Source organism: Rhodamnia argentea, chromosome 1, assembly GCF_020921035.1.
Source record: "Rhodamnia argentea isolate NSW1041297 chromosome 1, ASM2092103v1, whole genome shotgun sequence".
Classification (NCBI taxonomy): domain Eukaryota; kingdom Viridiplantae; phylum Streptophyta; class Magnoliopsida; order Myrtales; family Myrtaceae; genus Rhodamnia; species Rhodamnia argentea.
Genome location: NC_063150.1, coordinates 36,801,235 through 36,815,425, shown reverse-complemented (window position 1 = coordinate 36,815,425; position 14,191 = coordinate 36,801,235). Strand labels below are relative to the sequence as shown.

The 14,191-nt window shown below is 39.2% G+C and overlaps 1 protein-coding gene across 2 annotated transcripts; it reads left to right on the top strand.

Moving 5' to 3' along the window:
- Positions 1–9,582: 9,582 nt before the first annotated feature.
- LOC115729406 (filament-like plant protein) lies at positions 9,583–13,960 on the top strand. Of its 2 annotated transcripts, XM_030659976.2 has the most exons (4): positions 9,601–10,196; positions 10,653–10,833; positions 11,366–12,723; positions 13,533–13,960. In XM_030659976.2, the coding sequence occupies exons 1-4, from the start codon at positions 10,086–10,088 to the stop codon at positions 13,746–13,748; spliced, it is 1,866 nt and encodes a 621-aa protein (XP_030515836.1). In that variant the 5' UTR covers positions 9,601–10,085; the 3' UTR covers positions 13,749–13,960. The 2 variants fall into 2 exon arrangements, with proteins under 2 accessions (XP_048128507.1, XP_030515836.1); XM_048272550.1 differs by lacking the exon at positions 13,533–13,960 and having other exon boundaries at positions 9,583–10,196; positions 11,366–13,260.
- Positions 13,961–14,191: the final 231 nt, after the last annotated feature.

The following is a 14,191-nucleotide window of genomic DNA, read 5'->3' as shown; positions in this document are numbered from 1 at the left end:
CAAATTCAAATTGGAACTTTGTGGAAGATCAACACTGTTAATTTCCAAAGCAACCACTCCTTCAGGACCGCAATTTAGATGTGTAGCCGCCTCCTCAAGATCATACTTATCAGCTGGTTGGTCCAGACTAAGGTGCAAATCTCCCTCTTCAACAATATGACTGCACTGTTCAAGATTCTGTTCTTTCAAGCTGTGATTGATACACCCGAACCGAAAGAAGGTGACGAGGTGAGAAGAAAACAGTAACAAAGGACGAACGCGCAACCGTCGAGGTGAGAAGAAAGTGAAGCCGAATAGAGAGAGAAAACTCTAACCTCGCAGATCCAAGTTCCTTCAGCACAAAAGACAAATCGTAGCTCAGAATAGGTCGTCGGACGTGCGAATCAGGAGGCAATAGCGGAGGCGGACATGGATGCGTGGTTGGGAGCGACCGAGAGGGTCGTCGGGCGTCGATTGGAGAGAAACATTTGGCTATCACGAAAGAGGAGAGAACCCGTGATTGATACACCAAAACTGAAAAGAGGCGATGAGGTGAGAAGAAAGCAAGAACAAAGGACGAACGCGCAACCGCCGAGGTGAGAAGAAAGCGAAGCCGAATAGAGAGAGAAAACCCTAACCTCACGGATCCGAGTTCCTTCGGCACAAAACACAAATCGCAGCTGAGAAGCGATCGTCAGACGTGTGAATCGGGAGGCAACGGCGGAGGCGGAGATGGATGCGTGGTTGGGAGTGACCGAGAGTGTCGTCGGGCGTCGATTGAAGAGAAATATTCTGGACAAGAGAAGTGCCCGGAAGAGGAGAGAACTTGGGCGTTCAAAATTTGATCCACAGAGAAGGAGTTTCGAGAGAAGCAATTCTAGACGAGAGAAGTGAAATTTTTTTACTTCTCGGATGAGGTTCAAAAATCTGATCCAAGAAGATTTTCTACATCGGAAGTGAAAAACACAACCAGAAGTTACATTTTTTATCAAACGAATTTCTACTTACGTAGTATTTTTACCAAACGAATTTCTCTGCCAAATCGACTTCCAGCAGAGAAATCAGAAATTAGAAGTGATTTCATGCGGACCCCAAGGGGCAGTTTTTTTAGACCGGTACGGCGTAGGACTTGCTCCGGTTCCCACGACAAATTGCATGCAGAAACGCTTGACTAGTGCCTCTGGGGACATTCATGCTCGCAATAGTAGAATAGCGAACATGGCAAATATTTTTGGCATGCTATTCCGAAGAAATGGAGTCGGGTACTTTGTGGCTAAATGGAAATAGGGGTGTGCATGGTCCGGGCTGGTCCGGTCCCGGCATGGAACCGGGGACCGGACCGTAGTCCCGGTCCCCATATTTTCGGGACCAAGGACTGGACCGGGACCGGCGGTCCGGGTCCGGGCCGGTCCCGTCCGTCTCGTCCCGCCCGATGAGGGACCGCTAACTATTGAAAATCTAGTCAACTTAATAAACTATGCCATGGTAAAAACATAGCGACTCACTATGACTTTTATGATCGACGAACCCGACCAAAATGTTTGAATTCAATACCAAATCAAGCCATTACATGATAAAAACATCACTAACCGCACTCAAAAAAGCCTGCAGAGAGAAAAGATGACCAAAAACAAGATGGAAAATAAGACTAAAAAGAGAGTCTTGAGGAGGAGAGTGCGACCGTACAAGGTTGGGAAAAAAATGGGCAGTGGACTTTTCTTATTCTGTTTTGTTTTCAATTTTTTTTTGCAATTGTATATATTTATATATAAATAATTATATATTATTGGCGGTCCGGTCAGGGCCGGGCCGGTCTAGTCCCAATACAAGAAACCCGAGGACCGGACCGCCCGATCACCGGTCCCATTTATTGGGACCGGGGCCTGGACCATCCACCTCAAGGACCGGACCAACCCGACCGGTCCGGGCCGGTCCGGGGTTGGTCCGGGCCGGTCCGGTCCAGTTTGCACACCCTAAATGGAAAGACATAGAAAGCATTTTCTCAGGCAAAAAGACATTGGTAGTGTCAAGGTTTGTGTATGACGCTCACTTTGATGCCAATTTTTTTATCACTTAAGTATCAATTTTTATGAAAAATGATTATTTAAATACCAATTCCGGTGAGTTTTGCCGGAAATCTTACGTGACAATTTTTTTATTAATAACCTAATCTTATATGGCTCACTGGAAAATCTCGATCGGCAATAAAAAAGCTAAATATTAAAAAAAATTTAAAAAAAGCTAAAAAGCTAAGAAAAATTTTTTTAAAAAAAGGGAAAAGTAGTGGCTACACAACCCTCTAAAAGTTAAAAATAAAACAAAAAGTTAAAAAAAAATTAAAATTTAAAAAAAAAAATTGGGTTTAATACCTCCAAACCCCCAAATCGATACACCTACGACAAATTTATCCCAAACTATTTTCTTTACCAAAAAAATCCCAAACTAATACTCCGTAGCAAATTTATCCCAAGCTATTTTTTACTAGTAAAAATTTCAAATCGGTACATCTGTGACAAATTTATCCCAAATTGGCATATTATAATAAATTTACCCTCCGTTAGTTTTTCGTTACATTTTACTATCAAATTGTGGAGTTAGATGATATGTGGCAGTTGGTGGGTGTACCGACTTGGGATTTTTACCCTACGTTTGTCACAAAAGCATCAATTTGGGATTTTTCGTCTTGTTAACCCGATCAAAGAGTAAATTTATCAGAGGTGTGCCAATTTTTTGTGGTTAAAAAATTTATTTTGTAGTAAATTTGTCTAAAGTGTACCAGTTTGGGATTTTTTATGGCAAAAAATTTTTAGTATGTTATAAATTTATCACAAGTTTATTAATTTAAGGTTGTAGGTGGTCAAAAAATAATTTGGAATAAATTTGTCACAAGTGTACCAATTCGTGATTTTTAGTGGTAAAAAAAATAGTTTTGGATAAATTTATCACAAGTGTATCAGCTTGAGATTTTTTGTTGTCAAAAAAACATTTTGGGGTCCCTTACAAAAAAAAAAAATATTTTGGGGTAAATTTATCACAGGTGTTCCAATTAAGGTTTTTTTGTGGTGAAAATAATAGTTTGAGATAAATTTATTACAAGTGTAACAATTTGAGATTTTTGTGGTATTAATCCTAAAAAATAAGCTAAAAAAACTAAAAAAAGTTTTTTAAAAAAGGGTTTGGAAGGGTTACAATGGCACAACCCTCGCGGCCAAACAAACCCCCCCCCCCCTTTCCCTTTTTTCTCTTTTCAGTTTTTTTAAGCTTATTTTTAAGTTTGAGACTGAATTTTAAAAAAAAAATTGCTATGTGGACTGAATTTGTTTTTAAAATAATCACCACGTGGACTAATTTTTATTTATAAATGATGTGTCTCTAAAATATTTTAATTATAAATGCCACGTAAATTTTTTGGCCGGAATTTATCATCGTTGGCACTTAAGTGATTGTTTTTTCTTCGATTTAGAACTTAAGTGAGCCTGCAAAATGTTTTAGTAGCAAAGTGAGTGACGTACACAAACTTTGGCACTTCGATGTCCTTATGCCCATTTTCTCATGTATGTTTAAATTTGGACACATGCGTATAATTACTTTTTATCTGTAAGGGTGATCACAAACTCGGCTACTTCACTTAGGAAAAGAACATCTACGGATAATGTTTTGTTTTGGTTTAAGATCACGAAAAATTTCCATCTAGTATACCCGTGACAAATTTACCTCAAATTAATTGTTTGACCACCCAATACTTCAAATTGGTACATATATAACAAATTTACCATGAACTACTTTTTTTACCACCAAAATCCCAAACTAATATTTCTATGACAAATTTACTCTCTATTAATTTTCGTTAAATTGGATTAATACCACAAAAAATTTCTAACTGGAATATCCATGACAAACATAGGGTAAATACCTCAAACCGCTACACCCATCAACTGCCATATGTCATCCAATTCAGCAATTTGATAATAAAATTTAACAAAAACTAACGGAGGATAAATTTATCACATATGTAATAGTTTGAGGCTTTTGGTGATAAAAAATTAATTTTTGATAAATCTATCACAAGTGTACCAATTTTGATAGTTTCGTGGTATTAGCCATTTTATTTTTTAGGGTACTTCTATGGTTTATTAATGGGATAATGATACAAATAGTCTTTAAACTTTAGTCTAACGTGCAATGCCGTCCCTAGACTTTTCATTTGTTTAATGTGGCTCGTGAACTTCAACTCCATATGTAACGTCGTCCCTAAACTTCTAACTTGTTAAATGTGGTCTATGAACTTTTAGTATATGTACAATCTTGTCCCTAGACGATGTTTTATGTTACCCTTCCATTGATTCAAGTCTAGGAACAAAACTAAACATTTTCTTATAGTTTGGGGACTAAATTAAACATGCACAAAAAGTTCAAGAAGTACATGGAACAAGTTGAAAGTTCAGAGATAATATTACACATTAGTCTAAAGTTCAAGGACCACATTGAGCAAATTAAAACTTTAGGGACAACATAGCACATTGGGCCAAAGTTTATGGACCATTTATGTCATTTTCCCTTCCTCAATCATAACCTTGTTGTACTAGCTCATGTATTTTCATGGCGATCTCCGCACAAACTACTATGACATGTAATAATTTAAAACTATGCATAACCCCGCCGTTTGACATCCTTTTTCTTTTCTTTTTTTAGTTTGTGATTCAACAGGAATCAATCACCGTAAAAATGGGCAAAACTTGATCTAAATAAAGATATAACGAGTACCCACGTCTGTCCATGGACGATACATTTGCTTCTGTCCATATGTCGATACCATGAGTCGATGACTTTGAGACGATGATCCTATGAAATATGGAAACGGGCCCTAAAGCAATATGCCACGCCTTGAGTTGGGCCTCGCCCGTATAACCTCGTTCCCTCATAAGCCAGTTTATCGATGACATTGCCCGTTTTGTACTCCTCCTACCAAAACCTAAGAATGCCAAGATTCAGCGTGGCTTGAATAGGGACAATTCATTTCATTTCACATGTTGGAGGTGACCCCAAAGCGAGAAATGAGCAATCAAAGGGGTCACGTCTTCCTTGTTACTGTCCTTCAATTCAGCACATTCTTATGATCTTTTTCCCGTGTTGATGCGATCTGTCCGGTGGCGCATGCACGTCCCCATCATTTGATAATTTGCAATACCCCTTTGAGAATTCAAAGGACAAAAGTTTTGAGTTTTTGCCACAAGGGATAGATAGGAAAAAGGTGAAAGAAGCTTGAGACAGAATGTAAACAAGCAGCTTTGGCTTTCGGGACAAAGCGCTTTTCCTTCCTCCGGTTCAAGAGGAGGATTGAGGACCAAACACCCAACAAACTCAACACTCCACTTGATGAACGTGTTAGAACTTCGATTTTGCTTACGATTCACCCATCCTAAGTAACAAATCCGGCATTGCTACGCCAACGATAGATGCGGAATCTTAGTTTAGGACGAGGATCGGGCAACCTGCAAGTATCGGATGAATAATTAAATTAGTTTGATTGATGGGGCGAGATAAGGGAATTTTACGTGAACATTTTGTCGGGTTAATCTCAGAGCACTATATGAAGAAATTATTAGCTTGATTTATGAGGTAAGATATGAGAAATTGTACGTGAACATGCCGTCGAGATTATTCTTTCACATAGGAAAAAGAACAACTAAATCGAGCACGATTTCTGCGCAATATAGTTGGAGTCTAATTGAACTTAATAATGAGGAGAGGAACTGAGCAAGTGCCATGTGCTTTGCTATTCCATGTGAAGTATTGTGAAAGTTAAAGCCGACAAATCTCGTCCAACGACATGTCAAAATCACCCTCCCAAAGTCATCAATACATTCCACGTCTCCCTTATTTTACCAAGAGAACATTCCTTTCTCCCTTTAGTTTCAAGATATCACGTTTTTAACCTAGAAATCAAAATCATAGGCCGAGGCAAATGTTGATTTAGCAACCACAGGCAATAAATGGGGGACCAACCAATTCCTTCTTCAATCGGACAAAAAGTATCACTTTCGAACCGATAACGACGCCTCACTCTCCGTTTGTATACATGCGGCAAAGATCACACGTTCGAATCTCGGCTCGTACATCGTATAGGCTGTATTTATCCACATGGCGGGCTCTCTTGTCACGAGAAAATTAGCCAAGTTGGTACTTTCTTTTCCCTATTTTGAAAATCCTATGGAGATTCAGCCCATCCATGCAGATACGTACATTAAATACATTTTGAAAGCCTGAAAGTTGAGGATATTAGTAAATGACGAAAAGCAAACTTCGACATAATCATCGTGACCCAAAAGTGAAGAAGCCACACTCCAAGTCCCAAAGGAATCAAATAATGAAATTGCCGTCCTGTCCATGATGACACAAAATGCAATGGTATGCCGTTCTTGTTTCAATAGGATTAACTTAATTAATTTTAAAAAGTTGTATTACTTATTGATTAACACAAAAGCATTCGATCACAAGGATACACTATCAGATGGTGTCGCTTCCAAATGTCATCTAGTTTCCTATATTCGAGCTATCACTGATTCATGGTATAAGAATTGACAATTGCAACATATTAGACTCCGTTTGTTTCATGAAAAATGCATAGTTTTGAAAAAAAAAATTTAAAATGATTGCTCATGTCGCTTGAAATGATTGACCGATAAAAAAATTTCATTATCTACAATAATTTATGTCTAAACATTTTAGTGAATGATAAAAATTATTTTTATTCATTCATTTTTCCAAGCGATATAAGCAGTGATTTTTTCAAGTTATGTGAGTGATCATTTTTAGAAATAAATTTCCAAATCATTTATTTTCCAAGAAACAAAGGATCTTAAAATTCCCGTGTTTGACGAGAAAATTGTCCAAAAAGTTCTGAATATGTTGCATTTTTCCAATGCAGTATAAAGATTTTAATTTTGTCAATTAAGTCTTAAACATTTTGATTTTTTGCCAATTGAGTACATGCAGTCAAATTTGGCCTTAAATGGCTAACGTGGACACCGTCCGTCCTACATAGCATAACCGACACTGACATGAACAATAAATATACAAATTTATTATTAATTTTTATTATTTCTGTTTTCTTCTACCTTTTTTTCTCTTTCTCTTGTCTCCTTTTTCCATCCGCCGACCACCACCGAGCCTCACGGATGGCCATCAAAGGTCGCCAAACTCAAGCAAGGGCGCCAACAACCTCCGCCAGCCATCACGAGGCTCGACAATGACCAGCGGAGGGAAAAAGGGAAAAGAAAAAAAGAAAAAAAACATAAGGAAAACAGAAAAAGAAAAAAGAAAAAAGTATTAAAAAAGATATTAAAATATCATTAAAAATTGTTCATATCAATGCCTAAAACTTGTTACAAAAGTGCAATTAAGTTTTAAAACTTACAAAATGTGCAATCAAATCTTAAAACTTGACAAGTTGATGCAATTAAGCCCTTTCAACGTCCACCATGGCCTTTGGCCGCCCAAATCTGGGTTTGAGTGCAAACAACCAAGGCCGCCTAGATCCGGCTTCAAGTGCAACCTGCCATGGCCGCGAGCTTTGAAGCCGGTTCTGGCAAGCTCCCAACGGGCAAGCACCGTGCTGCTCGAACTCGACCCTATATTGGGTCGAGTCGCACTTGCGGCTTCAAGGTCAGCCTCTGATCTGAGCTCGACCTTTGCTCGTGGTGAGAGCTTGAACTCATATTCGGGGGTCGAGCACGAAGAGAAGGAAGAGGAGTAGACGGAGAGAAAACGAAGAGGCAGTAAGGTTTGCCTATGCTTACCTAATGAACAAAATAGAGAAAGAAGAACATGAAATGGATGCACTCATGGAGAAGGAAGATGATGAACAGTAAAAAAAAAAGCCCTTACATGTTGTTTTTCTTATTTTCTCCCTTTTAATTTTCAATTTTTTTCTGACATGGCGCTATCTCAGCAAGATGTATCGTAAAAAATAATAAAAAATTGCCACATCATCATTTTCCGTTAGTTCAATTGGATGAAGTTAACGGAATGACTTGATTGCTTTTACTTGGCAAGTTTTAGGACTTCATTGCATTTTTTATAAGTTTTAGAACTCAATTGTACTTTTGTAACAAATTTTAGGACTTCTAGTGAACAAATCCCAAAAAAATATATTTTAAAAGATATTAAAATATCATTAAAAATTATTCATTTCAACGCCGACATTGCCAAGTGCGATGGCTAGCATCCACATCAGTTTTTCGACCAAAATTGACATGATGGACTCAATTCACAAAACGTGAAAATGTTTAAGATTTAATTGACAAAATTAAAAATTTTATGACTGAATTAGCAAAGACGCAATATGTTTAGGACTTTTTAGATAATTTTTCCTGTGTTTGACGGATTCGTTTTAAGAGTTAATGATTGGTAAATTTACATGAAAGATTTAATGAAATTAAAACATTCGGAAGAGAAACAAATAAAGTTGTTGAACAATAAGAAAATATGACAATTAAGGGGAAAAAAAGTAATTATCGTTGATAAGTAGTTCAAATTAGAGTCAGTTGTCAAAATTAGTAGGTAATTTGATAGAAAAATAAGTTGGTAAGTCTCTCGATAAAGATCGCTATAAGAGTTAGTAGAAAAGATAAATATTATGAGTTTCACAAAAGTAAGGGTAAATTACAAAAAAATTAACAGGAAAAATTGCATTCTCTTTCGACCAAAAAAAAACTTTTTTACCAACAATTTTCTAACATTTACCACCTATTCAAAAATCTCTCTCCGACAGGAAAAATTGCGTTCTCTTTTAATAGGCTTCCTCTTCGATATAATTGGGAAAAAGGTGGTTTCCCACAAGAATGGCTGTCGTGGAAGATATTTGTTCATTCCATAACACCATTTTCGTCTCGTCCCAAGATCAGTTTTTGAGGACAGTGAAATCTCAGACGTTATTCTTTGTGATCGACCCTCGTTCTCAATCTGGCCCTCAATTCCCGTCACTGATTGCACTGCGATGTCAGCGACAAAACACAGAAGCATCTTTATGAGTGGCAAGGAGACGTACCTGAGGAAGAAAGGCGGGAATCGCGCGCCGTCTATTTGGGAAAATGGCAGACTGACAGACAAACTTCTTTGAAGATGATGACAAGTGATTATTAAACTTATCAATCAAAAAGTCTTCTCATTCATCAGGACCCTTCTTTAATAATTTCTCGTAAAGCTACAAGATTTTTGCTGTCCAAGAAAATCAATAGAAGAACAAGAACCCCCCACACCTTCTCTTCATTCAATCTCTCTCTCTCCCCACTTGGCTGACATTCCTCAGATCTGAGGCCAGAGACATGTCTGCATTGGGATTTCCATTACAGCAATCATTGTCTCAATGCTGATCTTGATCGTGCTTCCCCTGTCAGAGCAGGTATTTTAGTTTTGCGTCAATTTAAATAGCTTCAATAATCAACCATGGTCATTTCATGTGTAAAGATTGAATTTTGTCAGCCTTTAAGCCATTTGGAGTTCATTATAGTTGTGACGAAGAAGTGGGTCTTTGCCAACCTTTATTTTTGTTGAATTTTCGCAGATATTTTCGGAAGTTGGGTATTGAGCATTTTCACATTTCTCTTGTGGTCCTCTCTCTCTGTCTCTCTGTCTCTGTCTCTCTCTCTCTCTCTCATGATATGGCGTGAATTTTGGGGGATTTATGGGTTTGGTGCCAATCAGAAGAGCTGTTCGAGCATTGTGCTTCAAGTAATTCTGGATGAAGGCTGTATTCAAGCACGTTAGTTGCAAATTGAACCGCTTCGTATGAAGTCTTTATACTCTCTCCAGTCCTTTTCACGTATCGAATAAAGTTCCATTTTTGGAGACTTTTGAGATTTAAGAATTCGTCGATCGCGAAGCTCAAGCTGTTGGGGAGTGCATTCTAAGCGAAGCTTGGAATTCTTAGGAAAGAAATCACACTTTTTCGGTTGAAACAGTTTGAGCTTTGATCCTTTTCCTCTTCTGGGTATCGCCCGGATTGCTGTTGAAGTTCTGAATTTGCCCAGAGAGTGATTTGGGTGATAAGAATTGCTGGCATGGTAGTTAGAGTCTGAAATCTGCCTGCTGCGGCAGAGTCCGCGATGGACCGCCGGTCTTGGCTTTGGCGAAGGAAGTCATCGGAGAAGAGTCCTGGAGAAACAGAGAGCTCGGGTTCGTTGTCCTCTCATTCTGGACGGTTTTCCGATGAACAGGTTCGTAAAAATGTCTATCTTCTTTAACTGAATCAATTGGTTCTTGCCTTTGCAGGTTAGTGAACATGCTCTCATTAATGATGCCATATTGTTGTTCATTTTCATTGAACACCAGAAAATAATAAAACTATCTGCTATTGCACACAGATTAGTCTTCAGACAATATTGCTTTTGTGTAATTGATCCCCTCAAGGGTGATTGTGATTATACTTGAGGAGGAGTCCCAAAAGTGACCAACATGGTCATATATTGCTGACATTTTCCAAGAACTGTGCCATGGAGATCATGCTCGATAACTGGACGATTCACTATGCTTTGTGTGGAAATGCAATCGCCCTAATCCTTCCCTCCTGCCACACTCCTCTCTCATTTCCTGATATGTTCTGCAAGATTAATTTAGCTTTTACATAGCTTGGTGATGGATGAACATTGGGGTTCCTTGGCTTGTTTCTAAAGGCATATCCAGCGCATAGCAGTCAATCTCAAGAAGTCACATCTAAAGTTGCAGTTGCGGATGAGGAAGCAGGTGAGGGTATGAGGACTCTATCAGAGAAATTATCTGCTGCGCTTCTGAATGTTAGCGCCAAGGAAGAATTAGTGAAGCAGCATGCTAAAGTCGCAGAAGAAGCTGTATCAGGTAGTGCATCAAAAACTGATGTTTCTTAGATGAAACACCAAGCATCTATATGAGAGAGAACCTAGTTTGGTTTCTTCGCATTTTTAACGCTACCTTAAAAACGAAGCAAGTTTTCTGTCAGTTTTTCTTGTTTCTGTCTAGGAGGGACATCTGAACTTGTCTATAGCAGAGCCTGGCCGTGATTTGGAAAGAGAGAACTTAATAACACTAATAGGGATGAAGATCAAGGAGCCATGGTTTTCTTTTCTGCCAAAAAGATATTTGCCAAGTATTCTTGTAGTTCTGTAGCATGATCCGTAACCACAGCATAATGATTTATTCTCTTGATGTCTGCGTTTCATGTCTGGGGTAACGAGATTGGAAGCTTTCAATCAGAGCAAGAGTGAACTGAACTCACATGGAGTTTCAGATTGAGGATAACATCTACTTCAACTGTCGCTGCATTACATCTATCCGACATCGCATTCAGATTTCCCTTTTTTGCACTTATGTACATCGTTGTAAGTTCTTTCCTTCTAATATTCAATCGTAGGATGGGAGATGGCTGAAAATGAAGTCTTGGTGCTGAAGAAACAACTGGAGGCTGCGACACAAAAGAACTCGACGCTGGAAGATCGAATCAGTCATCTTGATGGAGCGCTTAAGGAATGTCTGCGGCAGCTCAGACAGGTGAGGGAAGAGCAAGAGCAGAAGATCCAAGAAGCTGTGATCAAGAAAACTCATGAGTGGGAATCAACAAAGGCCGAGCTTGAGACTGAGCTTTCAGACGTCCATGCCCAGCTTCAAGCTGCCAAGAGTGAAGTTTCTTCAGTTATAAGTTCTGATCTTGGCCCTAAGCTTGATGCTGCTGAAAAAGAGAATGTGGCCCTCAAAGCCAAAGTCCTTTCCCTGTCTGAGGAGCTAGAAATTAGGATTATTGAGCGAGATTTGAGCACCCAAGCAGCAGAAACAGCCAGCAAACAGCATTTAGAGAGCATAAAGAAGGTAGCTAGGATTGAAGCCGAATGCCGCAGACTCAGAGCCATGTCTCGGAAGGCAACTGCGATGAACGATCTTAAGTCTTTCTCTGCATCGTCGGTTTGTGTAGAGTCCTTCACCGATAGCCAATCAGATGTAGGGGATAGACTGCTAGCAGTTGACAATGATGTGCAGAAAGCGAGTTGCTTGGAGCCAAAAGATTGTGAGCCATGCCACACCGAGTCATGGGCATCTGCTCTAATAACTGAGCTCGACCATTTTAAGAAAGACAAATCTTTTGGAAAGAATCTCATGGTATCTTCAGGAGAACTTGATTTAATGGATGATTTTCTGGAAATGGAAAGGCTTGCAGCTTTACCAGATGGAGAAAGTGGAAGCTGCGGCCAAGGAGTGGAGCCCGCTCTGGATCAAAACAAAGCTGATGAAATCCCTCTCAAATCCGAGCTTGAAGCCATGATCAATAGAACGGCAGAGCTGGAGGAGGAATTAGAGAAGAAGGAAGCAGAAATGGAGAAGCTAGAGATGGCTCTAAATCAATGTCAAAAGCAACTTGAAACGTCATGGAGTCAGCTCAACGAGGTTGAGATGAGATTGGCAGAACTCAACATCATGTTGTCTGCAGCACAAAAATCGAAGCAAGCTGCAGAAGAGGAAGCAAGGATTACCCTTGAGAGGATGGAAGTGACAGAGTCAAGACTGATGAATGTTGAAGAGGAGATGAAAAACTTGCTCCTTAACGTGAAATTATTACAAGAAGAGGTCGAAAGAGAGCGTGCATTGTCTGGTGAAAATGAGGCAAGATGTCGGAAGCTGGAGGATGAAAATCTAAAGATGAAAAGGGATGCTGAACTGCAGCATGAGACCGAGCTCCAGCATGTGTCTGTCTCTGGTGAGGAGCTAAAAGTAAAGCAGGTTAGTTCTCTATGGCTTGTGGAAGTTGGTCTATGTCTAATCGAAGGCGTGATAACATGAATAAATTATCGAGATGGTATTGCTTTCCACATAATTTATCGAGTTTGTCAACAAACCTGCTACTCGTTTTGAGTAGCGACGTTACAGTTGCATGTAGGGTGAGTTCCATCTACATGAGAAAAGAGAGATTACATGCACATCCTGTGTCTGGACATCTGGTTTCAGTGCATTCTTTTGAGATATTACTTCATTCTCCGATGTGAATGCTTATTTATTTATAGCCATTCTCAAGGAAGACGACAGGATCTATTCTCCGGTAACGCAACATGGTTTTGATTTTGATATTGACGTCACATAGCTATGTTAGAAACAGGAGCTGCTGCTTCAGCATCTTATACTTTACTAGTACAAACTGTATGATTGGGGCACACTCAAAACAAATTGCAAGTTTCACTATAGAATCGAAGACATTCAGAGGTTAATATAGAATTTCAAATCACTCCTAAAAATCAGAGTTTTTTTAAAATAACTAGATCTGTGATATAATGTAATTTTCAAGCACAAAAGGCATCTTACAGTGCTACGTTGGGGTGCTTCTAAACTTCCTCAACCAGAAAATGCTCATGCTAGGCGAAGTATTTTTCTTTTGCGGGTTGTGGCTCTTTGACCAATACTGCGCTTGCTGACTCTATCCACTTTCTAATAAGATCAGCATACCAACGTTCTGTTTATGCTAAATGGGCGATCATGACTTAGTCTAAATTTATTTTTCGTGTAAAGTTCTCATTTAGTTTTGTTATGTAAAACAGGAGCAAGAGCTAGCAGTCGCTGCTAGCAAGTTTGCAGAGTGCCAGAAGACTATTTCATCTCTCGCTCGGCAATTACAGTCACTAGCAGCGGTGGACGACTTCTTTGTTGATTGTGATCCAATCTGCGATCACGTGGATGAAGGATTACCAAATCCCGAAAACGAGCTGCACCATTTAAACCAGCCGCCCGTCCTGATTTCTGCTGAAGAAAGGTGAAAGAGTCATGGTTTAAGAATTTGATAGGCAGGAGGATGAAGTGAGTGAGGTGAGATAGGATGAGTGTCTGCTTTGATTTTTTGAACTTGTGAATAAACAACCACCATAGTAAATGCATTCATGACATCTCCGGAACCGACACCTGTGAAGCTCAAATATAGCGGTATAGTCAGATTTTTTCACTAATATAAAGTTTCAATTCCTTTAAAGCATGTGGATGTCTAGACTGCTTCGAATTGCCAATGGTCTTGTTTGGTGTTAGTGAGTTGTAGCAAAGGTTGTGACTTCATCTTGGCCCCAGCATTCCCTTGGCGAGCCGCCTAGAAGATTATACATGCCCCAACTTCCTCTCCCAGGCAACATATATGTGAGTTTCGCCTTCCATTTTAGTTTGATTTTCCATTTTATTTTGTTAGGCAAAAGCTTTAGCTAGACTGTTTGGC